This window comes from Colletotrichum godetiae (genome assembly GCF_030913485.1).
Source record: "Colletotrichum godetiae strain CBS 193.32 chromosome Unknown BDP55scaffold_110, whole genome shotgun sequence".
Taxonomy (NCBI): domain Eukaryota; kingdom Fungi; phylum Ascomycota; class Sordariomycetes; order Glomerellales; family Glomerellaceae; genus Colletotrichum; species Colletotrichum godetiae.
In genome coordinates, this window is record NW_026851358.1 from 40,856 (window position 1) to 66,374 (window position 25,519).

Consider the following 25,519-nt stretch of genomic DNA (forward strand, 5'->3'; position numbering starts at 1 on the left):
GGCATCTCAGACGGAGATAGAGCCTGTTTGGTTCCCACGATGGCGTCGCTCACTGCGGAAGTTGTCTCTGAAACCCTGTCCGCCCAGCGGCTGCTCCGAGAACTATTGAGCGATGCATACGGAACTCAGGGAAGCCGGTCTCAGGTTAACTAAGTATCTATGGGGCGAGAGCTCCTAGTGACCCTGATTGGCAAGAATACGATAACAGCTGCGAACTGCGGTGCGATAGATGTGCCTGGACAGTTCAGACGCTGCATGCGTACGTGTTCGGGATCAAGGAGGACTCTTGGCGCGCTCGGCAGTTCTCCTTTTCGGACAATACGGGAGCCTTTGATGGTTTGCACTTTTCGCTGCGTATCGACTACTTAAGCGAGTAAGTTAGCCTACTCAGCTTCGACACTTTCATCTCTTCTATACATCACGTTCATAAGCTTCCCAACATTCTATCGAAAATGTCCATCGATCTTGACAACATTTTATTCTATGTGCCTCCTGCACCATCTGTGCCTTATTCGGCAGTCAAGGCCACAAATACCCAGAGCCTCAGTCCATCTTGTCCGACCACTGAGAGAACCAAGATACCTTTGTGTGGCGCGTTGATCTCGGACGATGAGACTACAAGCCACATTGAGGATAGGTTTACTGTGTCATCTCAACTCCATCTAGAGCCAACTATCGACGACACACCCGCCCCTGAAGGCATGGACCATCTATTCTCTGACTGTTGTCCTGTCTCGAGCGATACTGGCCATGGCCCGGCAGAGAAGTCGGTAGCAGTGGACGTTACCCAACGAGAGAACCAGCTTGAGCCGGGAGCTTGGTCTTCGAACGATCTACCAATCTCATTGCCCTCTGCAGCATCCGGCCACTCCACCTACATGCCTGCCGTGCCTCCTAGCCCTCAAAATGTTGAGACAACGACCAACCCGACTTTCCCCGAGACTTTAATCGACACTACATCGGGGGCCGGCTTTGAGCCTTCTGATAAAGAAAGCCCTACCAACTTCACTGGGCAGCAACGACGGCCTCCAACAAGTCAAGCGGCCGGTGATGGTTTTCTGACTTGGCTGCAACCTCATCAAACCATACCGGCCAAAAGTACGAAAGCCAGAGAAGCTCCGGAGTCCCCTAGCCAGAAGTCCAACCCGATATTATGTCCGTCTTCGACAGAAACTGAGCCGCCATTCTCTGCGAGACAAGATACGCTCCACTATACTCACCCTTCCACACGCCAACCTATCCTGCCAGAAGAAATACGTCATACGACGACGAACATCGGCGCCAGAGGAAGCGACCTAGCCTTGGACGACGCACCTGATCCACAGATTACAGGTACACCAAGCTGTTCTAGCCATTGGCTACCCTCGACGGACCAAATGCATATCGATACTGAGACGAAAGCTCCAGGCGCCTCCCCGCTGCCGTCACCTCGAATCCGTCACCGAGTCCGTAAAACACGGCTTCCTGCAGGCGCTTATGCTGAGCCTGACTCGGATCCCGAATCTGGTGATGAGGATGGCGCTAAACGAAACAACGACGACAGAACTCGGCCAGAGCCCCCGGGCGATGACGGTAGTTCTGGCCAACGAGGCCAGTCAAGACATGAGCGTCGCAAAAGGGACCATTCCCTAGAGATTATAGGGAAAAGCAGGGCTCTCAGACCACGAAAGGCGCCTTCAAGACCATCTGTGGGAACACGAAGTAGGTCAGAGCTGGTTGCAAAGCATACGAGGGCAAGCGGAATAATAACTCCGCCAGTGTCTTGTGCTTCTTCTGATGACGAACCGGGCCCCGAAGTTCTCTTTGCGCGTTATGATGAGTTTTCGCTCCAAAACGCAGTTCTTAAGCGAACAGTTGAGGGATGTGTAATTACATACCAGTTGCAATGGGAGCAGCCTGCAGAAAGACAACTGCAATGTCATTCCTCAGGCAGCCTAGGCTTGAGGCCTTCACCGGGAAAGCCAAGCTCTCCAAGGCAGCCCTCGAGACGCCGAGGTCCGTTTTCAAAGCATGAGAATGAGCTCCTTATTCAATTGAAGGGAGAAGGCCTCTCCTGGAAGGAGATTTACAACGGGTTTTCTGCCTCCTTTCCGGGTCGCTCTCTAGGGACGTTGCAGGTTCACTTCTCTACCAAGTTGAAGAGACTGAGGACTAGCTGTTGAGACAGTATGTAAGAGTAATAGAAAAGATTGTACTCGAAATAAGAAGTATCTCTACGAGATCTCGGTGTCAAGGAAACAGGCCGGTGCGCTAGTCTTTACTTTGTTCAAAATCGCCACCTCATATCGCTGATGAACTAGTTATATTCGACATGATAGGATGACACGAAGCTACACACTTGCTTCGAGATGAGCTGACATCTTGAGGGCCAGAAAAGGCCTAACAGGCGCATAGACATAGAACGACGTACACCGTGGAGGATGCGGATGTGCCCATGTACTCTAACTGCTTCGAGCTGATGTCGTCCACCGGTGGGTTAATTATTACCGCCGCTGCGTCGACGTGGCCGTTGATGCTGCTTCCGTCGGTGTAGATGCGGACTACCCCCGGCTCTGTGGCGCCATGCTCCTTGATTGCGTCATTGGTGGTGGTGTTTTTTCCCATTGTAACTTCTTGCCTACTAGGAACGATCGGGTAATCAAAAGAATGCATTTTAATACTATACCAGTAGTAAGTAACGACAAAAGAATGGCTGCGTACGCAGAAGGGTGCGCCAGCGGACCTTCGTACGCATTGCTCGTCGTGAGACTAGCTGCGTACGCAGAAATATGCTTCAGAATGGCTGCATACGAAGAAGGGTGCGTCAGCGGACCTTCGTACGCATTGCTCGTCGCGAGATTAGCTGCATACGCAGAAATATGCTTGAGAATGGCTGCGTACGCAGGAGTCTGCTTAAGCAGCTTCACCAACGCAGCTTGTACAGTACCACCTACAAACACGCACGATGTATTACGCTCGGCGGCAAAGCCGAAAAAGGCCACTAAAGCCGACTACATGTACAGGCTAAAAAGCGTGATCAGTCTCCAGGATCCCGTTTCCTTCCCTCGCCTGCTTACTCCCAGGCTACAGTTAGGCTAATAATCGGAAATGGGCTTACGAGGGAATCGTCTCCATTTGAAAAGGTCCGTTCTGGGCTCTTCTGCTTATGAGGTACATTGACAGACAAAAAGCAACCGGCAGATAAGCTGCAGTACTTACAAGTCCGATTATTGCTCTTCAATCAGCGCGAAGTCGCCCGGGGTGATAGATGCTTATGCTGACTCAAAAGCCAAAATCAGCTTGCGCCAATTTCGGCTGTGGAGGTACTGTGGTGATTGGGGAAGTACCTGCATGTGCAGTAATGTAGCCACGAAACACAACCCCACCAACTATGACGGCATAGGGACCCCTCGGTCTTATTCGCGCAATCTAACAACCCCGCACCCGCCTTCAGTCTCTGTCAATTTGACCCCATGGCGCGGGGTTCTGCTCAGACCCCTAAAACGATTTCTTGAGTGTCCTTGTTGGTGCACCAGATGCCTGTTCCCCGGTTCCAGTCCAGCTCCTCCGCAATCCTGGAACTCGGTCTCGCAAATGCCCAAATACGGATTCCCAGGATGCACGATTTGATAAATAGAAAGTCGCCGGTTCGTGGTTCAGATATGCTGCCGGTACCTTCACTTTCAGTCGACAATTTAATGATTTCCTCTGACTGCCGCCCATCACTGGCGACCTGTTAACGTGCCAGGCTCTTTCTTGCACCATGCAAACATCGCTTCTGCTAAGCCCGCTTGTGGAAGGGTTGATTGTAGAATACGCGAATGTGATGCATGCGCAATAAATGATTCGTGTAAGGCATTTCGTTGTAGGGTATTTCGTTGTGGCATTCCGCTGTAGCATTTCGTTGTAGCATTTCGTTGTAGCATTTCGTTGTAGCATTTCGTTGTAGCATTTCGTTGTAGGGCATTTCGTTGTAGGGCATTCCACTGTGGCATTCCACTGTGGCATTCCGCTGTAGGGCATGTCCGTTTCGTTGTGGCGTGGGTTCGACTCGTAAGCACCGGGAGAACCTAAGGGCCGGTGAGCAGAGCCTACTCAAGCGGAAAATCGTGCCGCCGACACCTGTGATCTGCTTACGTCCACGCCCACAGTAGTAAGGTTACACTCGCTGCATTACCAATCGGCAATAGACTCCCAGTCATTCAATTTTCACGTGACCCAGTGCGTGGCATCGTCTCTTTAGCCGGGCACCACAGAACGTGATGACCAAGCCCACTATTGCCCTACGAAAGATCGATGACATGCTCTACAGAATCAACCCAATCTCACGCGCATTGAGTGCTAGCCCTCGGGCACGTTGCGATCGAAACCCTTGAACTAGAAGCCCGGTTGGTAGACTGCAGATTGGCTGCGCTCTTCACAGGATCCGGCGTTCCGCACAACCTGTTCGAGGGATCCCTTCCCGACGACCTGCCCGACGACCTTACCGACGTCCTTACCGACAACCTTACCGACGACCTTCCCAACGACGAACGAATGAGGGAACCCGAACCAATTAACGCCGGACGTCTGGCCCGAGCGCTGACCCTCTCGTTGGTATGGATCAGGACGAATCAATATTTTGGACGTCTCTGGAAGCCTCGGACTGGGTTGCTTTCGGCATGCGGGTTCTGCATCAAGGTCAAACCATATGCGAATCTGGCCGAGGCACACACTATGCAGTTTGTCGCCCAACACACTTCTATTCCCGTCCCTAAAGTGTATTGTGCCTTTGTTCACCAAGGGTCTACGTACATTGTGATGTGCAAGATCAACGGGCAGATGGCATGGCTGCGCTGGAAGGAACGTTCGCAGTCATCCCAACGACGGATCCTCGAGCAGCTGCGTGGCATGGTTGCACAGCTACGCGCTATTGCCCCAACAGAAGGCGTCGGTATCGCTAATATTGATGGTGGCCCTATTTACGATTGTCGCTTGCCTTCAAAATGGTTTTGGGGGCCCTTTGCTACAGTACGGGACTTTCATAAGGAGCTTGCTAATGGTGCCGACCTTGAAATTCGTTATGAGAATCAACCCCCAGATCTGGATGAACTCTTAACTTTCTACCGCCAAGCGAACAACAAACTAGTCTTAACACACGGAGACTTAAGCAGCTTGAATATCCTTATACAGGGAGATGACGTCGTTGGCATCGTTGATTGGGAAACAGCAGGCTGGATGCCCTCATACTGGGAGTACACGTCTGCATGGTTTGTGAATCCCCAAAACCCGTTTTGGCAGCAAGAAGTAGATAAATTTCTAACGCCTATGCCGTATGAGCTGAGGATGGAACACATACGTCGTACATACTTTGGGGCAACATGAGCTAAATAACAACTATATCCTTGCGGGTTCTTAACATGTGTCTTCCTTTGTTGTAATAGTATTTACAGCTATGGTGATAGTTCTCTGTTATCCAGCATGTCCCAGGTCGGTGCTTTAGTAGGGTCATAGTCCGAAGTACCATCAAATCGATGCTCAGCCTTCTTCTTTTCAATATACCACATAACTGTGTCCCGTACTAACTTCCAGTTGTCAGCGGATGTGCCGAGAGCATTGCCGTCTCTTAACGCTGTCTCGAAACTCTCCTTCGCCCATCCGACGCAGTTCCAGCCTTCAACCTCTGGCCGAAGCGGCGTATCCTCGAAAATGGATTGAAGTCGGCTTTTATCCTTGACCTTGGCGATGACGACGCGGATTAGAAGCATGGATGTAGGCGCCAGGGACGTTTCACGGTTCTCATATACCCAGCGCGACTTTGGCGTGGGGGGAGTGCCCTCGAAAGTCATGGTCTCTTTGGCATGAAACCGTCTCCCATGACTGTTGACGGACTCTGTTTTGGGCCCGACGATGAATGCCCAATGGTATCTGAACAGTTGTCAGCATTGTTCCACAACGCCATAGGTAGGAAAAGCCAGACGTGTCTTCAAGACCCGCCATCTTTGGTGCGCCGCCACGGGCATACAGGGCGATGTACAGGCGATCCTTATCGGAGGGCATCGTGGGTTGGGTGTTGCGAGTGAATTGGAAATATAAGGTATTGCTCAGAGAGATAATTGTACTGTAGTAAAGGATCAGAACGACGCAAATAAAGTGAACAATGTTTGACCCTTGCTAGCAGTTAAATACCGAACGTCATGTCGAGCGAGGTTCTAAGCGCTGGCTTTTGATGTGTATGACATGATCAAGAGGTGCCAAGCCTCAGAGGTGATGGCCCCTGGCGGCACGGAAGCAGAGATCATTGGACGAGAAGATTACCGAACACTCTGCTGAGACGAACAGGTGGATGCCATCAGTATAGCTTCTGATACCTTCCCACCTATGATCGTGGACCACAGACCCGCTCTTACTACAGGCATCACTCTCATTCATTCCGAGTAACCGCTATCCCTTATCAAAAAGGGTAAGATCTCTTCTGTAGGCGCTAGGGAGCATTGAACGTGTTGAGGCCGCTTCTTACATAAAGTCTTAACAACATCACCAACCAAATGGCGCGCGCTCTCCTTCGTACGTATGACTAAATAATACGGTCAAACCAGACGAAGCACGGGATATGTCTGTTCTGCCACCGGGCTTTGGCGCATCGACTTCTGCAAGGGAAACGCCTCACTTCAACTACCAGGCTGATTCCGGAACCTCATCCCTCACAGTCAAGACTGAGCCATCTTGTGCAATATCGGGGGATTACATAGGCTAGAACAAAGATGAAGACAGAGAAAAGGTTTAGGCTGACGAGCGTGAGACGTAGGGTGCGTTGACACTGAGACTGACACTAGAGCTTTCCATTGTGTGCTTAACTAAGTTACTCGGACCAAAATTCCCGTAGGTACTGGAGACAGTGGCGTCTAGATAATTACCCTTAGACGATATGAAATGTCAAGCTATCTCGGATGGGCAAGAACAGCCTCGAGCTGATAGTCAATGCTATAGATTCTGGCTGTCCTGGTTGGTACGCGGACGCCACCGAGCGACCCATAACCCCAGTGTTTTCTAACTCCTAAATTAGAGTTTTGGAGCGCTCCAGAAGTTGCGGGGGACTAACGTAATGTCCGGACAGCTGTGCTCAACTCATCCATTACATCCATCCATTCTTGGCTTTGCTGCTGGTTCGTAGAGACAGACCAGCATTTCTCGAATGGGTGTCCAACATAATGATAAAACTCAGACAACAATTGCTTACAAGAAAGTGTTGTTTGATCAAGTACTTTCCAAGGCTGCCAGGGATGTTGCCAGAATCCATCCTACAGTTCGTCAGCAGGTTATAATCAAAATAGCTTATTAACCCACAGGATCTTCAAAGCGATTCCAATAGATGTTGCGTCCTGCATCCACCTCTCGCACATGTAATAAGAAGAAGTAAATCAGGATAGTGACAGGCAAGTCTTCTTCCCGCACTGATTTCCTTGGTTTGTTGAACTGTATATAAGAGTCCATGTCCTTCACATACTTCTCAAGTATGTGAATGACTTGGCTCTGGACCATGCGAGGGACTGGTATCGAGTTGCACCATGGTGATTCCGAATCCAATACTTCAAACATGCCCAGATGCTCTGAGCCGGAAAACTTTAGCCGCAGTCGCATGAGTCGAAATGCGGTGTATAGTTCTAAACAAGCTGCGATCATGTAATGCTATACTTGTCAGGTCTCGTCGTGCGCACCAGTGGTATACATACCGCTCGAAGACGTTTTGCAGCTGCGAAGAAGGGCTTTAGAGGAGTGTTGCTGCGGAGGACCTCCTCGATCGCTTGCGGAATGCAATTTTGGATATACTGCTGGATGCTGCCCATTTGAGTAATGTAATAGGATGTTGTCTTAAGGAAATGCCATCCTCTTGCATCCTTGACGAGGATCCGCGTATGATTGGCGATGGAAGACTTGAAGACCTGACAAGATACTAGTAACTCTGGCCCCGAATCAAAGTGCCGCAAAGAAGCCGGGTGATCAGCGTTTGCCTGTACATAGTCAAACCCAAGTAGTCTTCGTTCGTACTCTTTGTCCTCCCCTGCCTAACGTTAACTTTGACCTCAGCAGATACAATTTTCATTTTGGCTTACATTTTGTGAACGGTAAAATAACTGAGATATTCGGCAGGCACTGAACGATTGTGATAAGGCTTCCAGTACAGCCTTTGCACCTGTACTCATTTCTAGTGCGTTGACACTGCAGCTTATGAGTCGCTATTCAACTGGTGATGGGTATGTAATCGCACCTTTCTTTTCTTATCGGCGCAAGCAATGCACTTGTATCTGGTAAGGTCGTGACTCTCAGGGATGGCTACATCCATTTCTGTTGGGATAGGAGGGAATGAAGCACACGAGGGTATTATGTCCCCAGTTGGGGATTTTGGCGGTGGCGTGACAGCCCTTGTCATGCTTTGGAGCCGACTTCTCTCAGGCTTGTTGTTCTATTTTGTTATAAGATATCAGAGGGAGGCATTGAGATGAAGTAGGTATTCTCTCGTTGGACGAACGTTGTAAACAGACGCAAGTGAGGGGTTCATGCAGTTTAATCGGTTGGTTCATTGATTGATTGATTACTACTGGACTTATATCAGGTGACCTATGAGCTCATTCGTGATTGGCTTAAGACGCACAGGCCTTGTTGACAAATCAAACTATCCGTTCAGTTTTTCAGACATCTTCGGCACACGTACGGTTTCCCTGGATCTTTTGATTGTTTGGCTCAGACGACTCAACCTCATAGGCAACCTCCGAATTTGCTAGTTATAAGGACCATCGGGGATCCTAGTAGCGCATTTAAGCCAAATGATCTGGCCTCCGACCTTCATTCCGACCGGCCAGCGCTTGGCCCCGCGCGCTGGATCAATCTTTCGATAGCTCCTTCAAATTCAGCACATGTATCTGCAGCGCATCCTACGGCGGATATCTTGAATAAAGATAAGTCACAGCTCGACCGATGTGTTTTTTCTTTTCACTAACCTCTTCATAGCATCCCGTGATTGATTTCAAATAGCTCTCTGGGGTTACGTTCATTCTCCATTTGGCTTCTTTGGAGGGCTTGTCGCTTTCGCAAGCGAGCGATGGCTTGACATAGATTGAACAGTATGTTTCTTGTACCTACTGATGTGAGATTCCGTGTATCTCAATTGGATGGCACGTACCTTTCTCTCGAATTCTTGCAATTGTTCTAAAGTTTTTGGAAAACCCTGAACCAAAGTCCAAGACGATGATCCTTCCCCGACTACCTCTCGGATACTCTCCTCCAGTATCTCTACTGCTAGAGTACTCGGTACCTCAAAGCCCTCTGCCAAGCACGTCTTCAAAAAGTGTGCGTGGACAAATGTGTTGTCTTCAGACTTGCGTGTCAGGGCATTGTCAAAACACACCTGATGAAATCCGTCTTTCCGGGCCTGTAGAGTACACAGTTCTCCGACATGGTCAACACTACCTTTGGCACGTTAGAAAAGAGCAAAGAGCCGACGATATTAACCTACCCATAACAAAAATCAGCGGCAACTGTTGTTTGCGCTTGCTGAAGTGGGCTTCTCTCTCCCGTTGGACCAAAGCGTCCCAATGTTTCGCTTCAGGGGCTTGAAGTTGCTTTCGAAGGCTTTGAAACTCTTCAAGGCCCTTTTCTGCACCAAATGTTTGTTCTTCGTACTCTTTCGCCTGAATAAGGCATTCCAGCTTATCCATTTGCTTCATCCATCGACCTTCTTCAGTGCGTCCTTCCTCGTAGTCCAACCATGCGTTCTTTAGTTCATCTGCCAGCTCCGGATAGCCCGGTTCCAAGAGGCGTTCAATCCATTCAAAGCCTCTTGTCTCCAGTTTTCTTTTCTCGGCTAAACAGGTCAATGTCTTGAGATTGCTTTTCAGGCGGAGGAAGAGTTACCCTTCGGGATTTCGGCGAACTTAGGTATGTCTCCCGTATAGGACTCCGCCATGTCATGAACCAAACCTATGTACATGCATCTCATTCGGTCCAGTGGTTCCTTGACGTGATGTTAACGGAAGATACCTTAAGGGTTTAGGAAAGAGCATACTGGCGCGAAGAGAGCCATAGCTGCCAGTCGCCAACTGTGGCTCGCAACACTTTCGCAGTTAGGGACAAATCTTAGCCATCCTGTTCTGGGCGTGCGTTTCAGACTTCCCAATTGATACAAAAAGGGTAATGGCGACTTGGCCAGAGAAGTTTGAAAGTCATCCATCCTCGGTGTTTTTGGCAAAGTGAGATGGAAAGTCCTATGAAATTGGAGGCGGATGTACTTGAAAAGCCTGGAGTGTTCAACGGCGGGGTAGCGTGGCGGTGACGCCAGTGTGGGTCTATGGAGCGGGGTAGTTGATGTTCACCGCAGGTGCCATAATTTCTCAACTCTCCAGCAATATCCTATGCAAACAGGGCCTCATTACGCCTTGAACCGGCTTTTATCAGCACTCCACGATGGAAGAAAAATCTCTTGGTGAGGCGGGACCTATTCAGGCGTTTTCTGCAGTTCGGCTTACAAACCTTAGAGCACTCAGACCTTTGGACAGTTCAAAGAGCGCGACCTGTCGACGAGCTACAGCTTGCCCTAGATTCGGTGCTCGGTTACTTTCACCTACTTGGCAAGTTGAAGACAACCAAGCGCGAGGGATGGCGCCGCCATGGAATCGAGTAGGAGTCAGTGCTATAGATTGAGGGCTCAGCTGACAATCCTTAGTCACGGCGAATCGATCGCTGACCATTGTCACCGGATGGCAATGATGGCAATGCTTGCTCCCCAGAATCTTGATCTCCAAAAATGCCTCAACATGTCGCTGATCCACGACGTGGCGGAGTCCATCGTTGGCGATATCACACCAATGGATGCTGTATCGAAGACTGAGAAAAACAGACGGGAGGCCTTAACGATGAATCATTTCCGCGATACACTCGGTCCAGCTGGCGCCCTTCTGTGGGATTGGTGGCAGGAGTTCGAGGCCGGAGAAACACCCGAAAGCAAATTTGTCCAAGACTTGGATAAGATTGAGCTTCTCCTCCAAATGGTGGAGTACGAAAAAGAGGGGAAATGCAAGACTGACCTAGGCAGCTTCGCAGGCGCAGCGACCAAAATCAAAACTCCAGAGTGTAAAGCATGGGCTACAGAGATCCTGAAAGCCCGTGAAGGCATTTGGGGAGACAAGGAGCATGTTCGGGGTGAGCTTGGAGAGGAAGGAGGCATATCAAAGGAATTCAAGAAACAGCAAGATGATTACTACTCTGAGACGCGTTAGGTGGGCAAAGGCACGACCTTATCTTCGATCATTTCCAATATCTCGTAATCGCCTTCTGCACGCATTCCGTATGTATGGGCAATGTCCAGCTGGTGAATTAGAGCCGTCTGGCAGCGCACATAGAACCCTCAACAGCCGGTATCACCTCCATGTTGAAGTGTTATCTTTTGTTTAAGTCTATTCTGGCCAGCACAGTTCGGTTTTTGGTTGCAAAGAGGCTTGAAATTCCTTGGAAAGTACATTGAACTTTGATTAATACTATTCACTCTCTCTATTGAATGCGCGACTTCCTAGGTCGATGAGCCGTCGGACGCCAAGCAGGTAGTATTACTGATGCTTCATCATTTCGTGGTCTGCCGCCATTTTGGCATTCACCGGGCCTGAGCAATTGACCCTTGTCAGGCGGAGGTGGAACAAGGAGAGCTATATTCGGATCTAGTTTTGATCCACTGTTAATATTTGTAGTTGTTTATTGTGCGGGCCTTAGCATAGCACCCATGTCTGTCAGAAACGAGGACGGCAGGAGATCCGGGCGGACTGGTCCTCCATGAACCTTTAGGTCGTATCGACCCACTGTTAACGTTTGTGTTTGTTGATTGTGCGGGCCTTAGCAAAACATCCATGCTCATACCGCTGCAGCAAGACACCTTGGTCAAGATCCGCGAAGTGCTTGGCGCAGGTACTTCCAATAGCCAAGCGGATACAGTCTCGTCCGAAGTTTCGGCGAACAGGGGTCCTTCGGAAATCATTGGCTAACCCACCTCCAATGTGTCTACTAAGTATGCTCGTTATCCAGCTGCGGCTCACTTGCATCCACGCCAGAGGGTGGCCAGGATAACACCGGTCAACTTCACACCATCTACTCATTCAAGAACAAGAAATTAATTCTGATTAGTAGTACAGTACGGCAAAAGAACACCTTGTACTCAATGAAAACGTCACAGGTCAAACTCAACTTGACTGAGAGATCCTGCTGCACAATGCAAGCAGCCTGAATCGAACCGCGAGCTGACTAGTTATACATGCTTCTTTTGCCGACGAACCCCTGCTGCATTGGCCCCTTGATTCCCCGGATGGCTTCTCCTCAAAGTATAACAAGCAAGGCAGCCTTGGGAAACCGCTTGGTTCGCCTGGTTCGCCATGCAACGAAGCGATACCATTCATCTCATTATGACCACCCACAAAGAATATCGGCCAATGCACGAAGCGGAATTAAAGGTTTACGGTGCCAAATACCTAGAGATCAAAGAAGAGAAAGAATCGCGTTCAGCGGTATATATGAGAGTCAGCGAAACAGAAATTCGCATCGAACTGTTTTATGAGGACATTGTGATACCCAAAGCCGAGTTCGACTTGGCCATGGGCAAGCATGGACAGAATGCAGTACTCCGACATACTCTCCGACGCAAACACAAAAGGCTGGGGCAACATTCAAAAAAAAAGGATCGACTCGTCACCGCAAGATACGAATTTCGACACCCGGGCGCAACAACGAAATAAGAAGGCAAAGTGAAGGAGGAGCAATCAGTCCTTGGTGTCTTGATGGCAAGGGTCTTTGGCGGACAAACACGGCAGGCAGATGTTGAGAAAATGAAGGGTTAGAGCACCATTAGCAAAAGCCAGGATTTGAATAGTGGAACATCATCCGCCAGTAACCTATACCACCGTCTAGCTAGTCAGTTCCATATCGTTCATATTCGTAGCTAGCTTTGCAACGTCACCTTCTGTGTGCGCGATAACTGACTTGGGCGAATCGGGGTTTGCTTGGAAATGTAGGCCGCCGGACAATGAGACACACTTGAATTAAGGAAACCTTTCCTGCAGTTCTTTGATGCTGTTCTCAGCGATATTCGTGACAGAATCAACACTTCTTAAAGCCCCTTGGTAACGGATTCCATCCATTCTCCGATCTCAGTGCCGTCGATTTCACACTGATCAAAGATCGTCCACGGGAATCATTTCACACATAGGTAGTATATATGTTCACCTGCAAGGTGACAGGCTAGCCTGACACATGTTGTTAACCATTACATTTTCGCCTTGTGATTCTCGCTGACCACAAAGCAGAGACCTTGTTGGCCTCATGCAAGGTCGTTCTGTAAGCGTAGTGACTTGTAAGTACATAAGCCATTCGGTACTCCACATGCCAAGGGCACTCACTACCTTTTTCTCATTGGTTAACCCTCTCATGCATTCGACTGGGCAACCCATTTTCGCCAGCCCCAGCCTCTTTTTGACATACAGCTTGCACCTGCATCATTTCTGCCTATTTTCTGGAAGTGGTGTGTCTCGCAAACCACCGGAGCCTCGCCAACGGTCTGGTCCTGGCCTAATTGCTTATCAGGCAGTTGAAAGAGGTCCAGCAAATCCATTTCAAGCACCGTGCAGCGTCTGGTGGTGTGCTCCGGTGAGTCAATAATTCCTAGTTAAGATCCCTGTTCACACGAAGATTATTACATTCTCTCACATCTCAGAATCCTAAGACTGGTTTAAAGGGTTAGCTCAAACGTGGTGGCGCATGTTCCGGCCGCCTTAAGCAGTTGGATTGGAGGTGATAGATCGCCTGGACAATCAGTTTTGATTCCAGGTTTCTATCTGATATCCTTCCTCAATCTATAAAAGGGCACCTCAAAAGCTGTCAAAGGGCCTTGATTAATGAGCAACTCAAGAGAACACACAGGCGACCGAATCACCTCATACCTCGCACCATGGCTATGGCCGACGTCATGACGAGACCAGTTTGTCCAGGTCTCCTCCAACCCCTTACCGAGGATGACTTGAAAGACTCCACTCTTCTGTAAGTTCACCTCCATTCCCTTAGCTATGAACCAAGATTAGGCTGACTTGATGTCCTCGATTGAAGATACAACAGCCTTCCGCGTATCCATTCGGATATGCAGGTTGATGTTTTTCACGTCACCAAACTGCTGGAGATTATCAAGAAGCACAACAACCATGGGAAGCTCGGCTTGCATTTGCTTCATAAACACGATGACATCGCCAATGGAACCATTCGGCTTGAGTCGGACCTGGGTGTGGTGCCTGGAACATGGAATAGGGCTGCTCAGATCGACTCCATTGACATCGGGGGCATTCATCCTGTTACATTCAGGAATATTCCCCAGAAGAATCGGCTCGTTCCGTTCGAGTTCGCCAAAGGACCTCCATTGATCACTCTCAGTGAACAGGACAATGATTTCCTCGTAGAGCTCAGCAGCTATCTCGATATGCACTCCCTCAGCGACAAACTCGCCCTTGAAGTCACTCCTTACGGAGCAGACAGTCAACGCCAGGAATGCACTGCTGAGATTGAGGTGGACGGGGTCGGTACCGTCGTTCTGCCAAGGTCTATGGTAAACAGTGAGGACTTTCTTCCCACCGGCTGGTTCACTCTCATCCAGAATGGCGACAGCGACAACCCCCCTGCTGGCCAATCTTGGGCAAAGGTTGTCAACGGGTCTCACAAGGTGTTCACTAACAAGTCTGTCGGAACCCCAGCTGAGTTGGTCAACGAGTTGTCCGGAGCAGGAGTCACCAGGTTCTAGGCCGTTCCAAACAAGTATGGATATCGGACGTCTTGGGGTGATTTGTTCTCTTTTGATTCATAGGCTCGCATCACAGTCACTACATTCTTAATTACCTCCTTGTATATCGGTCATTACCGCTAGAATCACATAAGCAATACACAGTGCCAGTCAATACACAATATCGCACTGTTTCTATTCTGCTAGAAACAAGCGTCACGTGCCTAGGGGAGGCAGAGAGCCTCGAGGTACACGAGCCCGTGATCTCCCTCTTTTAAAGGCTTGGCTTCCTTGTTTTCAGGAGCCCCATTGAATCCGTAGGCACGAAACAAACCAAACATTCTCCCAATTTCGATCGCCTGCCGATCGATATCCAACACCTCCCCAGTGACACCATAGAATGTTTCCCAAAATTTCTGCCGGAAGTAATGGTGATCGGGATGAAAGAGCCATGATGACGAGGTTTGAATGCCCAAGAGGGTTTCGAGGCCCCAAAGCGACGTACCAAACGGGGCAATCTTGGCGTCTGTCCAGTCAACAATACCAGTAATCTGTCCCGTTTCTTCGTCCACGTGAATGTTCATCTCTAACAGATCATCATGGTTGATTACCATGATGTACTCGGGTCGAAAGAGCAGCGGGAGCGATTGGCGTATCTCGCCCAGCTTCTGCCGAAATCGCTCGGGCAAACTCTGAGAAAGTCGATTGAGGACCGAAGAGTAATGGGCGAACAACTCTTCAGTATCGTGCGATGTTTGACGGAAGAGTGGCTTGTTAATCCACGCAGAGGCAAAAAATCTAATAATACGGTCAAAACCCGAGGCTGTAGGGATATGCGTTAACGAACCTCGCTAGGTCCTGGACAGTTCGTAAAAGTTGCTGTTTCATTCGCGGGGCAAAAAGCTGATGTTGGAATCGACTGAGAGCAACCCCTGGTACAAGATCCATCTCGTATACGTAGAGGTGGGCTAATTTACTACGCTCTTCGCAACTAGGAACAAAGCTGCGATAGGTTTGTCGTGCGCGGTTGATGACGTCGAGATCCAACATTAACTGGCGGAACTGTATGACTTTCGCTGGAACAATATCGGCGGCCACAGTATAGCTAGTCTCACCCTGTACAGGCGTGGGAGAGACTGGGCCCCCGGTGATGATCTCTGCCATGTTGTGGCAGTCATCCTTCGTTACAGGGCTGTGCCGGGCAAAGAAGTTGTCAATCTGGTGCGTTGACAAAGAGTCGATGCCTTCCACACCTGCTGCGTAAATAGATATATCCATAAGACCGGAATGGTGAAGTCCTTGAGAATGCAAAGCTCATCAAATTGAGGGTTGGTTGAGTGTCAGGTCGAGGGGACCATGGCGAAAGGTCCGTGACCTGAGATCGGTGATGACTCAGGAACCATCCGTCACATCCACTGCCACCGCCACCGCCATTGTCACTACTACGACCACTACAACCACCACCGCTACGAATGAATGCCACTGTATTCATACGCAAAAGCCGGAATTGGCTTTTGACACTTCGCCAATGCAAGCATGCCTGGCTAACCACCAGCCCTGGCTACCTGCCAAGTGAGAATTAGTGACTGCTGCCTAAAATTCTTTCCCCCGCCAATTACAGTTGGCAAGGAATCTGCAAGAGGCACGTAGTAGCCGCCGATCTTTGCTTCACAGGCCAAAGTGTGCGGTCCAGGGTATTTCCAACCCCCTGATGCACTAAATTTAGCTCCAAGGTGCCTTATCTGGCTGCGGTGTATCGCAGCATTTTGCCGCGGAGGCGCGGAGGGTTGAATGTGGCCTATTGGCAAGCTGCCCGGCCAAAATGTTGGCCGTACAGTCTTAGAGCCTGACTGACTTCGTACTCAGAGCATTGACTCATAAAGCTAAGCAGAAGCCACCAGAAACGAGGGTATTTGGATGAAAAGGGTTACAGGTGGAGTAATGGGGGGTAAAAGTGTTGATGCATTTCCAGATGGCGTGGTTGCGGGGTGGCCCGGTGGGGTTTGACTGATGTTATAATTATGCCGCCGATGAGGAGAGGAGGGGTACTCATGCCCGCACCCACTTTAGTGGGTGGGAGTTTTGCGAGTGCCAATTAAAGTGGGTGCGGGCACGAGTAGGTTCACCTGTCCGCAAGTCCCTGCCAAAAAACAAAGAGAGAAAGGACCATCAGCCTGTTCACAGAGTTCACAGCGGCCCCTGTACCCGGACGGGGCTTAGGTTGGGCATCAGCCAGACTATGGACCCACTATTCTGTGATAAGTGTCGGAGAAACGGATGATGGTGGTGCCGTAGCCAAGCAAGCCAACAGACCCACCTGCTGCCTCGCGCCTGTTGTCGGGGTAACACAGACCAACACCTCAGTTCTACGGTGATCGAAGCCTTTGTTTCTTTCTTCACTCCCTATTGCACAACTTTCTAGCCACGATGGATGATGAAATCGCTAATCTACGTCAACAACTTCGGGAAGAGCAACATCGACGTGAAGAAGCCGAAGGTCGTGTACTGGAAGAACAACGCCGACGCGAGGAAGAACAACGCCGACGCGAGGAAGAACAACGCCGACGCGAGGAAGAACAACGCCGACGCGAGGAAGAACAACGACGGCGCGAGGAAGAACAACGACGGCGCGAGGAAGAACAACGCCGACGCAAGAATGCCGAAGAACTTGCGAAGGCATCACAACCACAGACACTTCAGAAGTATCTCGAGTCTTGCCACTCGCTCAGTCTCGCCATTCAGGTAGTTACTGATCGCACCTTGACTACACAAGGCGACACGACCAACCCGACCGGCCGCATTTACCCTCGACGAATCATTCCGTGGGATGACTTCGCGACAAGACAAGAGGAGATTTGGGACCAGCTCTCGATCTGGTGCTCATTCTCCTCTGAAGCCGTGTTTCCATCCGCACATCAGTTGGAATATGTCATGTCTCTGATTAGCCCGATCAGCAGTGAGACTGGACTCCGAAACTTTCAGCGGGATACGGTCGAGAACGCGGTTCAAAAGCTGATGGATGAGGCATACAACAACGAGCAACTCCGAAGTAATTTCGGCTTACAGGGGACCGTGACGTTCGAGAGCCATACGAACCTCGGCCAGACTGATGACGCCGTATCCGAAGCAATGGAACATATGTCTATCGAGAGAGAACATACAGCCGCCGCGACGTCAGCCTCGATGTCACCGAGCCGCAAACCCCGGCGCAGGGCGAGGGGGAAAGGCAACCGGGCGGACCAGTTCTGCATATATCGCACCTTTGATGGCCGAAACGTTCCTGCCGTGGCGATCGAGTACAAGGCACCCCATAAGCTGAGGTGCGACGAGGTCGTTACGGGTCTAGAGTCCGAGATCCGGCCGGAACGCGATATAATCAACAAACACGATGAGGGGTTTACGTTCGCATCGAGATCACTCGCTGCCGCTGTTGTCACTCAGCTCTTCTCGTACATGATCGGCAAAGGCATCCAGTATGGATATGTGTGTACAGGTGAGGCGTTCGTCTTCCTCCACATTCCGGATGACCCTACCACCGTATATTATTCTGTGCACGTACCCAACCTGGACGTTCGGGATGATGATGAGAACAGGCTCCATGGCACAGCTGTTGCACAGGTCTTCGCCTTCATCCTTCGGGCCCTCCGCGCGGAACCGCCTCCTTCGTCCTGGCACGACGCCGCCGCAGCTCTTAGTACCTGGGCAGTAGAGTACGACGACGTGCTAAGGAACATTCCCGAAACGGTGCGCAAGGGCAAGGAACCGCGCGCCTCTCCCTACAAACCTCAACGCTGGCGAGGGTTCAAGCGCTCGCCGATTCGGACACGCTCTCGGTGCAAGCAACCCGACAGCAACACAAAGCATCGAGGCGACAGCGGTGACGACGAAGAAGAGACCCCTCCTTCCCCCACTCCAACGCGATCGATCCATACCGACGGAAAGGCTGTCACTAAGTCAACGAGGGCGGGTTCGGACAGAAAACAAGCGCAACATGGCAAAGGAGGTCAGCAGCATAGCCAACCGAAACAGCAGAATATACAGGATCGTCCGTTTTGCACCCAGCAATGCCTCCTAGGGTTGGCGAACGGTTGGCCAATGGATAGACACTGCCAGAATTTCCGGGACCATGGATATCAGCACCTCAATCGTGTGGAGTTCCTCCGACTCGTCCGTATCCAGCTCGCTGAAGACCGCGGCCGTGATGCTGATGCCGCACCGCTTTACCTGTCCGGCTCGATCGGTTCACTCTTCAAGGTGCGGCTATCCTCCTACGGGTACACACTTGTGGCCAAAGGCGTTGAGAGTCTCGACCTGGCCCGGCTGCAGCATGAGAACGAAGTGTATGATCGACTCCGCTCGATCCAAGGAAAACATGTTCCGGTATGCCTGGGAAGTGTAGATCTGGTCCTACCATTCTACTATGATAGTGGCATCTACAAGCACTTCTTGTTCCTCAGCTGGGCCGGCCGGCCTCTGTTCGACTCCGCCAATCAAGCCATCAGGACAGACGTCGTTGACTTGGTTGCCATGGCTTACAAGGAATTGCACAAGTTGGGGATCCTTCATGGCGATGCGGAGCCGCGCAACGTATTACGCGACACAGTGAGTGGTAATATTATGGTAGTGGATTTCGAGCGGGCAGAGTTCCGCTGTCGCCCACCTCTCGGCTCGCTTAACTCAAACGGTCAAACCCAGAAGAGAAAGAGGGGGATGTTAGAGAAGCGAGGGAAAGGCGATTTTACCAAAGAACTAGAATCCATCGTAGAACGTGTTTCAAGGTGTATAACAACAGCACGGTCAGAGGCTGCTATCTATGCGGCCAAGATCGTGCGACGTATCTAAGGAATGACAAAGAGTTGGACTGATGTCAAAAGAAAACGGACCAAGGAGAAACTAAAGCATAGAGATCACCACAAACTAATCACTCTGAACCCATGAATCTCCCCGTCTTAGGGCTCTTTCCTCTCTAGTACGGGACACCCATCCCTCCACCTCGGCCAAAGCACCTGAGGGCGAGTCTCTGTTTGCTAGGAGGAAGGAAAAAATGTCGGCAGGGCTGAACTCCAGCTCCGGCACTAGGGCTGCGAATTGATCTGCCAGTCTCCGGACTTCCTCATTGCTGTCTTCTCGGTTGTCCAAGTCAGACAGCTCCTCTTCCGATTGTTGAAACACAGTGTTGAATATCTTTCTGGTCACGTCAGCATCTGCAAGCTGAAACTCGATCTTCTTGTCAACGCGGCCAGATCGGATCAAAGCTTCATCAAGATGCTCTATGTGGTTTGTCGTCATGATGAGGACGCGCCCCTCTTGTGATGCGACGCCGTCGAGAACATTAAGAAGCCCAGATAGCGAAACAGTCCCGTGCGGCTTCGATGACCTTCGTGAATCTTCCGATCGGGAGTCAAAATCATCGGCGTCGGATACATGTGATTGGGTTGTACCGACGGCATCAACATCCTCAAGTAGGACAACACAGCGTTGAGGAAGCTCCCTGAACAAGGCACTGAGTTGTCCATCACTCATAGCAGCGAGGCTGAGAACGTAGATGTCCAGTCCGGAACAACCGGCGACGGACATGCTAAGACTGGATTTTCCGGTTCCAGGACGGCCGAACAGCAGGTAGCCTCTTCGATGTGGCAGCCCACGGCTCGCGTACCAGGACCGAGCTTTGGGATCGAGGAACGAGCGGACGTCCTTAAGGAGCGTCTGCTTGAGCTGTTCGTTCATGATAACGGTATCGATCGGCCTGAGGTCTCGGGTGGTAGTTCGCTTCCAGCCGTTATTATAGTTCTCGAAGATCGAAGTTTTGTTTTCAGAATGCTTCAGATATTCGACGCGACATTCTTCCATAAGTTCCCGTAGAACTCGTGAAGAACGCCCAACGCACGAAACTGTCATTGTGTTGCGCGGAAACAATGCTGCTTTGTCTTGCGTGCACCGTAAAGTGAGACGGTGCCCGCGATACCAGAAACACAGCGGTTCTCCCCAAGGAGTAAACCGAAGATTTTTTTTTGCCGCAATATTGGGGTTGAGCTGGGCCAGAGTTCTTCCTCGTCTGCTTTCAACACTAACAAGCGAGGAGCTAGCATCTTTGGAAAAGGCTTGACCGGAAACCCACGCATCCAACGTGTCATATGCCTCGTCGGGATCGTGGACATCGGCCTTTGAAGCTGGAGGATGTTAAATATGTGTTACGGGTTTAGGAAGGGCTACTAACTGAGGTATGTATCGACGAATGCTCCCACGGTCCTGCACAGGAACTTGCCGCAAACCATCAACATCCCGCAGATACACAACAAACCGGCGTAGCCATCCAAGTTTCCGTTCAGAAGTTGTTGGAGTATTGCGGTGAGGCCGGTGAAGCCGGTGAAGCCGGGGAAGAAGATGTCCATGACGGAGAGATGGGGAGGAGGGGGATGCATGACTTAGAAAGTGCTCTTTAAAGTATGTCTGGCAATATCGACAACACCACTTGCAGAAGTTGGAGGTCAGAATGTCGACAGATTTCTTGCGTTCACGCCAGTACTCATAGGCTAGACATACTTAGAACGATAAGCTTCTTCAGGAAGGGAGGGCACGGCGGAGGCTTTTAAACTCATGACTGTGGCAGAATAACGGATGTGGCTACCCATCGCCGGCTTAGGAGCGGCGATGGGAATCGTCTCAACCTCTGAACCAGTTCCCTCGTCCTTGTTTCCCAGACCAACAGCCACCCTATTCCACTGGTTACGGGAGAACGGCCCCGGGGCTTGCAATTAGCATAATTTGCGTAATGGACCAACATCTTGCAGGTGCAGCATGGGCAAAACCGTCGTCTCAAGATCAGTCCTTGATCTGGTTGGCGTCGGATTTTGTGAGCATTGGTATGTCAATAAGACGGGTCCCTTCCCCATTTGGATGGAGAGGATTTTTGTGGCTGTCGCTAAACAGGCTAGTCCAGCCGCGTCATGGCACGTGCGATAGCTGGAAGAACGGGGCGGCGTTCTCCATAATTTTACAGTTCTAGAACATTCAGAAATCGAGAAGGAAAGCATCGATAGTCACATAACCCGTTAGGAAAAATTGATTGATGCAACTATGAGAGACAATTCGTGCACGGAATAACTATCGACCGCCAGATCTTTTGATCGGGAGGAGGTTCAGGCTTCACGCACCAACTTAACCCCTCCCTCAGTACCTTACCGCTAGGCTGCGACACAACCCCACGAGACGATACGAAACGATACGCAACGATACCTAAATCATTCCTTTCCGACGCACCTGCTGTGCTCGTGTCACGTGAGGAAACCCGATTTATCACGGCTATGACCGCCGGTTGATGTGAATTTCAAGATCTACACAAGCTTTGTAATCCGGAAATTCTTTAACTTGCGCACGACTTTCCTGACCGCTGTGAGTAGATGACTTAATCTTGCCATTATCATGGCATTATCACAGCGGTACTAAACAGGCGCAATTCCTCTAGTACAGGAGTTCTAGGAGGGGTTCACTGGCGGTTCTTATGTGGACCTCATGTTCAGGGCAGGTCATATAGTATATTAAATCTGTATTGCACAAATGTAGTCCGGAGGATCTGAGTTTCGTCTCAAACCTATTGCCTATAGCTAATCGCCAAAGTGTCGGAGCTCATGCCCCATCCACTTTTGCTTGCCCGCTGGAGGTGCACTAAACGTCCGATCCAATGAAGGCTCCGTGGGACAAATAGCAGCCGAATCGCATCTTGCTCTTTGGGCCGAAGTGGTGCCATTGCGCATGACCCTTCGCATGGCTCTAGGCGTGTTCTTGTTCGTGGCGTCTCGAATCCCAGCACGCGTGCGGCGTAACCACTTACGCGTGGCACACAAGATCTCTTCTCGTCCTCCGTAGCTTGCCCGGGGCTAATATTGAGGAAAGCCGGCTACGTAACCTTGACCACATCATGAGTTGAAACTTCTACTAGCTTCGACTTTTCTTGCCGTGGCTGATGCTCTCTATTCTCCTGACGCTGCGGCGACGCCTTCGCGCGATTGTCAGATGGAAAGCGTATCTATCCACGGCGATAGTTGCTGCCAGTCACCCGGGGTCTCGAAGGTAGAGCACCGCTCGACTCTTTCGTGCAGCCTTTGTACACGTTGCCAAGACCCACAAAGCATGCTTGTAAGGTGGCTAAGACGTGATCTGAGATGATGATGATGTATTTGACGCTCATGGTAAAGAAGGACGTGCTTTACAGGCTAACGTCTTTACCTAACATTCCCTTCAATGAGTCGTGTAAATCTTAGAAAAGAAAGTGGTCACCTCTGGCTATGTATTCGCAGTAGAAGGAAGGCTTCTTTAATAGTTTTACGTGGAAGGAAATCAACGTTTACCGTTACTATTTCTTCTCTAGAGGAGATAGCGTGGTATCCAGCATGATGCACATGTCGCTTCCTCCTTCGCAAAAATTCTTGATGTTTGGGAAGTTGGTTCTATCCATCTTATTTGGTGGCTGTTGACGAGAAGCCATGATGATTTGTTGGATAATATGGACTGCAACAAGCGCTGGCCAAATCCTATGCACGCGAGTGAACCAGACACCCTATCGTGCTACGACAATAGGATTGACGTTTGCAGTATGTACCGTACCATATGTTTATTGTATGTATAGTTCAAGAGCACAATTCGATGATGCATTGCGTGGCGACAGCCCCAAACTAGACCGGATGAGCGAAAGCCACAAAAGATGGCGTAGAAGCTCATGCTGGCACACGGATACAAATCGACTACCCAGAAAATCTAGTATCATTTACATGTCCACCGCGGATCGTACGGAGAATTTCTATTCCGTTGTGTGTGTTCTGCATCATGAGCCTGACGAAGCAGGTGATTAGCTTTTGAAAAGCTAGACAGAAGAACGGTTTACAGTAAAGCACCAGTCTTTTTCAACATAATCGTGTGTGATGTTGCCCATGTCAAAATCCATATGTTGACGAGTTTCAGATCCTCACGAGAAGTTCCATATCCTCATTTAGGGGCCCATAGAACAGCCTTCCGCCAACCACTTGATTTTGTCTTACTCTTCATGGCGCGCCTCGATGCGTGTCTATCATAAGGAGATCTGGCGATGCAACTACAGCAACCACGATACCCTCATATGGTTGGTGAGTCTGGTCTGGGGATACCGCACTCGGCAGACCCCGCGTAAGGATCATTCGAATTCCAGTCGAAAGAATTAGTGGTAATCGCGCCATCGCGGCTGGCTGTCCTGAGATGGAGCGAGCGTTCTGCGGAGACTTTCCCGAAAATGTGTGCTACTCTGTACGAAGACATTGCCTCGCTCTTCTTGGTTGGTTCATGATGTCGAGCCGCTGCAGAGCAGGCGATCTTGATACCAGCCGCGATGTCTGGAGACGTTATGCTGGTCGCAAAGCTCGTTCCTTGATGCGAACCATCTTGTGCAATTCTCCTTTCCTTCCTGATACTGTCGCTCTCCTCGTCGGAGTCGCAGAGGAGGAAGGTCGACACATGTTCATCTGGAAGCATCTGTCTGTGAAGCATTTCACTTGATGGGGTGATTCTCAAAGGTGAGAATACTGAGTGAAGCTTTGAACCCATGATGCTTCTGGATGATTTCTTTGCACCAAATGTTGACTGCGGCATGTTTGAGACCTACATGTCACGAGTGTGCACATACTACTTCCCACTCACAAGCGCCAGGAGAATAAATGTGCTGTAGGTGCTGTGTATCATCACTCCAAAAAACCCCTGTGGAGCGTGTCTGTTGGGATCAAAGTGTCTGAAGCCAGCGAGCAGAGCCAGAGATGGAAGATACCGCGTGCAGCCGTACGGCTCGTCTGATCGCTCCGAAAGCCAGGTCAAGTGAAGCTGCCCCACGCATGGCGGTAGTGCAGAAGCTGGATGATGCCAGAGGTGAAGATTCGGAGGGCAGAAAGACCCAGCTGTTGGTGGCCTTCGCTTCACGCCGCGCGGATAAGGCTGGTCGAAGTGAGCATTCGGATGCCAACGTTACAAACGTAGGCTGAAAGCAGAACTAAATCTGCGAACAGGGTACATGGCGAAGCAGGGCGGTTGTTGTGGGCCGGGGACAGCCCATCTTGAGAGCCGAAGCAGGCTCCTCAGGTGAGCAGCATCTTTCATCCTAGATATTGACGAGGTCCTAGTTGCGTTTCTAGGCAGACCAGCCGCAAAAAACTCCTCAACAATATCTGATGGATCGTATAGACAGGGTATATGGGTTAAAACCCTACTCGGGTTACGAAAGGCCAGATCTAGATTTCACAGATAGAGTAATAAGGAAGCAGGATCCTCGTCGTGTGGCTGGGGACAACGCCGGTTCTGACGCAGGATATGGCGCAGATTTTGAGTCATAAGCAACTTAGAAGATAGGGTGTTCGGTACTGTAACATAGACGGTGTGTGTCTAGAGAGCCGAGCCAGAACCGACATATAGTGAGGGCCAAAAGCGGATGCTATAGATGGGCTAGCCGGCAAGCAACATCCTTGTTTCGACGCCAGACATGACCTGCAACAAGAAAGTGGCAGCGGCTCCCTGAATCTCGACTTCTAGGTATTGGGGTCAGAGTTGGAAACGGATTTCACAAGATAAAGGCATTTTGGTACAAAGAGACCCTTGATCACATTTTTGAGAATGCATCATTGCGGCCCCCAGCCGTCGACACGGGCTATTGGACGGAACCTGACGTGAATCCCGCGGGTAGGCGATGTGGTAGTGCATGCAAGTGTGTTATTGCTTGCTGGAGGTGCACGTGGAGGTGCACGTAGCAGA

The 25,519-nt window shown here is 50.3% G+C and overlaps 13 protein-coding genes across 13 annotated transcripts; 7 read left to right on the forward strand and 6 right to left on the reverse strand.

Moving 5' to 3' along the window:
- The first annotated feature begins 122 nt into the window (after positions 1-122).
- BDP55DRAFT_53175 (uncharacterized protein) lies at positions 123-2,362 on the forward strand. The gene is made up of 3 exons (XM_060567848.1): positions 123-1,332; positions 1,408-1,701; positions 1,759-2,362. The coding sequence occupies exons 1-3, from the start codon at positions 453-455 to the stop codon at positions 2,160-2,162; spliced, it is 1,578 nt and encodes a 525-aa protein (XP_060421733.1). The 5' UTR covers positions 123-452; the 3' UTR covers positions 2,163-2,362.
- A 2,153-nt stretch (positions 2,363-4,515) lies between these two features.
- Positions 4,516-5,343, forward strand: BDP55DRAFT_568278 (kinase-like domain-containing protein; the record flags this gene model as incomplete). The annotated part of the gene is made up of 1 exon (XM_060570665.1): positions 4,516-5,343. The coding sequence occupies one exon, from the start codon at positions 4,516-4,518 to the stop codon at positions 5,341-5,343; it is 828 nt and encodes a 275-aa protein (XP_060421734.1).
- Positions 5,344-5,411: 68 nt separating this feature from the next.
- Positions 5,412-6,018, reverse strand: BDP55DRAFT_568275 (uncharacterized protein; the record flags this gene model as incomplete). The annotated part of the gene is made up of 2 exons (XM_060570663.1): positions 5,412-5,886; positions 5,939-6,018. The coding sequence occupies 2 exons, from the start codon at positions 6,016-6,018 to the stop codon at positions 5,412-5,414; spliced, it is 555 nt and encodes a 184-aa protein (XP_060421735.1).
- A 629-nt stretch (positions 6,019-6,647) lies between these two features.
- Positions 6,648-8,525, reverse strand: BDP55DRAFT_53307 (uncharacterized protein). Its single transcript, XM_060567859.1, has 6 exons — positions 8,228-8,525; positions 8,073-8,178; positions 7,692-8,020; positions 7,306-7,647; positions 7,061-7,259; positions 6,648-7,008 (listed from the first exon to the last, which is right to left on the reverse strand). Exons 1-6 carry the CDS (start codon positions 8,387-8,389, stop codon positions 6,878-6,880), a joined length of 1,269 nt encoding a protein of 422 aa, XP_060421736.1. The 5' UTR covers positions 8,390-8,525; the 3' UTR covers positions 6,648-6,877.
- BDP55DRAFT_687326 (uncharacterized protein) lies at positions 8,520-10,200 on the reverse strand. The gene is made up of 5 exons (XM_060576565.1): positions 10,022-10,200; positions 9,871-9,970; positions 9,473-9,820; positions 9,140-9,426; positions 8,520-9,095 (listed from the first exon to the last, which is right to left on the reverse strand). The coding sequence occupies exons 1-5, from the start codon at positions 10,184-10,186 to the stop codon at positions 8,892-8,894; spliced, it is 1,104 nt and encodes a 367-aa protein (XP_060421737.1). The 5' UTR covers positions 10,187-10,200; the 3' UTR covers positions 8,520-8,891.
- BDP55DRAFT_687334 (HD domain-containing protein) lies at positions 10,201-11,704 on the forward strand. The gene is made up of 3 exons (XM_060576566.1): positions 10,201-10,438; positions 10,491-10,632; positions 10,679-11,704. The coding sequence occupies exons 1-3, from the start codon at positions 10,420-10,422 to the stop codon at positions 11,229-11,231; spliced, it is 714 nt and encodes a 237-aa protein (XP_060421738.1). The 5' UTR covers positions 10,201-10,419; the 3' UTR covers positions 11,232-11,704.
- Positions 11,705-12,401: 697 nt separating this feature from the next.
- Positions 12,402-12,731, forward strand: BDP55DRAFT_639161 (uncharacterized protein; the record flags this gene model as incomplete). The annotated part of the gene is made up of 1 exon (XM_060573208.1): positions 12,402-12,731. The coding sequence occupies one exon, from the start codon at positions 12,402-12,404 to the stop codon at positions 12,729-12,731; it is 330 nt and encodes a 109-aa protein (XP_060421739.1).
- Positions 12,732-13,836: 1,105 nt separating this feature from the next.
- Positions 13,837-14,878, forward strand: BDP55DRAFT_53783 (uncharacterized protein). The gene is made up of 2 exons (XM_060567895.1): positions 13,837-14,028; positions 14,095-14,878. Exons 1-2 carry the CDS (start codon positions 13,940-13,942, stop codon positions 14,774-14,776), a joined length of 771 nt encoding a protein of 256 aa, XP_060421740.1. The 5' UTR covers positions 13,837-13,939; the 3' UTR covers positions 14,777-14,878.
- A 101-nt stretch (positions 14,879-14,979) lies between these two features.
- Positions 14,980-16,033, reverse strand: BDP55DRAFT_568282 (uncharacterized protein; the record flags this gene model as incomplete). Its single annotated transcript, XM_060570668.1, has 2 exons — positions 14,980-15,445; positions 15,573-16,033. 2 exons carry the CDS (start codon positions 16,031-16,033, stop codon positions 14,980-14,982), a joined length of 927 nt encoding a protein of 308 aa, XP_060421741.1.
- Positions 16,034-17,182: 1,149 nt separating this feature from the next.
- On the forward strand, positions 17,183-19,597 carry BDP55DRAFT_568263 (uncharacterized protein; the record flags this gene model as incomplete). Its single annotated transcript, XM_060570662.1, has 2 exons — positions 17,183-17,237; positions 17,310-19,597. The coding sequence occupies 2 exons, from the start codon at positions 17,183-17,185 to the stop codon at positions 19,595-19,597; spliced, it is 2,343 nt and encodes a 780-aa protein (XP_060421742.1).
- A 37-nt stretch (positions 19,598-19,634) lies between these two features.
- On the reverse strand, positions 19,635-21,385 carry BDP55DRAFT_53899 (mitochondrial chaperone bcs1). The gene is made up of 3 exons (XM_060567995.1): positions 21,372-21,385; positions 20,973-21,288; positions 19,635-20,925 (listed from the first exon to the last, which is right to left on the reverse strand). The coding sequence occupies exons 2-3, from the start codon at positions 21,175-21,177 to the stop codon at positions 19,673-19,675; spliced, it is 1,458 nt and encodes a 485-aa protein (XP_060421743.1). The 5' UTR covers positions 21,178-21,288; positions 21,372-21,385; the 3' UTR covers positions 19,635-19,672.
- A 1,633-nt stretch (positions 21,386-23,018) lies between these two features.
- On the forward strand, positions 23,019-23,734 carry BDP55DRAFT_53344 (uncharacterized protein). Its single transcript, XM_060567863.1, has one exon. It carries the CDS (start codon positions 23,239-23,241, stop codon positions 23,602-23,604), a length of 366 nt encoding a protein of 121 aa, XP_060421744.1. The 5' UTR covers positions 23,019-23,238; the 3' UTR covers positions 23,605-23,734.
- Positions 23,735-23,863: 129 nt separating this feature from the next.
- On the reverse strand, positions 23,864-24,373 carry BDP55DRAFT_639166 (uncharacterized protein; the record flags this gene model as incomplete). Its single annotated transcript, XM_060573209.1, has 1 exon — positions 23,864-24,373. One exon carries the CDS (start codon positions 24,371-24,373, stop codon positions 23,864-23,866), a length of 510 nt encoding a protein of 169 aa, XP_060421745.1.
- Positions 24,374-25,519: the final 1,146 nt, after the last annotated feature.

Coding starts and splice junctions, on each gene's coding strand:
- BDP55DRAFT_53175 (XM_060567848.1), top strand. CDS start 453: ATGTCCATCGATCTTGACAACATTTTATTCTATGTGCCTCCTGCACCA. Junction 1,333..1,407: donor ACCTGATCCACAGATTACAG/GTACACCAAGCT, acceptor CGAAAGCTCCAG/GCGCCTCCCCGCTGCCGTCA. Junction 1,702..1,758: donor ACCATCTGTGGGAACACGAA/GTAGGTCAGAGC, acceptor TAACTCCGCCAG/TGTCTTGTGCTTCTTCTGAT.
- BDP55DRAFT_53307 (XM_060567859.1), bottom strand. CDS start 8,389: ATGACAAGGGCTGTCACGCCACCGCCAAAATCCCCAACTGGGGACATA. Junction 7,648..7,691: donor CTGCAAAACGTCTTCGAGCG/GTATGTATACCA, acceptor TGACAAGTATAG/CATTACATGATCGCAGCTTG. Junction 7,009..7,060: donor CACAGCTGTCCGGACATTAC/GTTAGTCCCCCG, acceptor TTTAGGAGTTAG/AAAACACTGGGGTTATGGGT.
- BDP55DRAFT_687326 (XM_060576565.1), bottom strand. CDS start 10,186: ATGGATGACTTTCAAACTTCTCTGGCCAAGTCGCCATTACCCTTTTTG. Junction 9,971..10,021: donor CTATGGCTCTCTTCGCGCCA/GTATGCTCTTTC, acceptor CATCACGTCAAG/GAACCACTGGACCGAATGAG. Junction 9,427..9,472: donor GCCGCTGATTTTTGTTATGG/GTAGGTTAATAT, acceptor AACGTGCCAAAG/GTAGTGTTGACCATGTCGGA.
- BDP55DRAFT_687334 (XM_060576566.1), top strand. Junction 10,633..10,678: donor TGGCGCCGCCATGGAATCGA/GTAGGAGTCAGT, acceptor GACAATCCTTAG/TCACGGCGAATCGATCGCTG.
- BDP55DRAFT_53783 (XM_060567895.1), top strand. CDS start 13,940: ATGGCTATGGCCGACGTCATGACGAGACCAGTTTGTCCAGGTCTCCTC. Junction 14,029..14,094: donor TTGAAAGACTCCACTCTTCT/GTAAGTTCACCT, acceptor CCTCGATTGAAG/ATACAACAGCCTTCCGCGTA.
- BDP55DRAFT_53899 (XM_060567995.1), bottom strand. CDS start 21,177: ATGCATCCCCCTCCTCCCCATCTCTCCGTCATGGACATCTTCTTCCCC. Junction 20,926..20,972: donor ATTCGTCGATACATACCTCA/GTTAGTAGCCCT, acceptor AACATCCTCCAG/CTTCAAAGGCCGATGTCCAC.
- BDP55DRAFT_53344 (XM_060567863.1), top strand. CDS start 23,239: ATGATGATTTGTTGGATAATATGGACTGCAACAAGCGCTGGCCAAATC.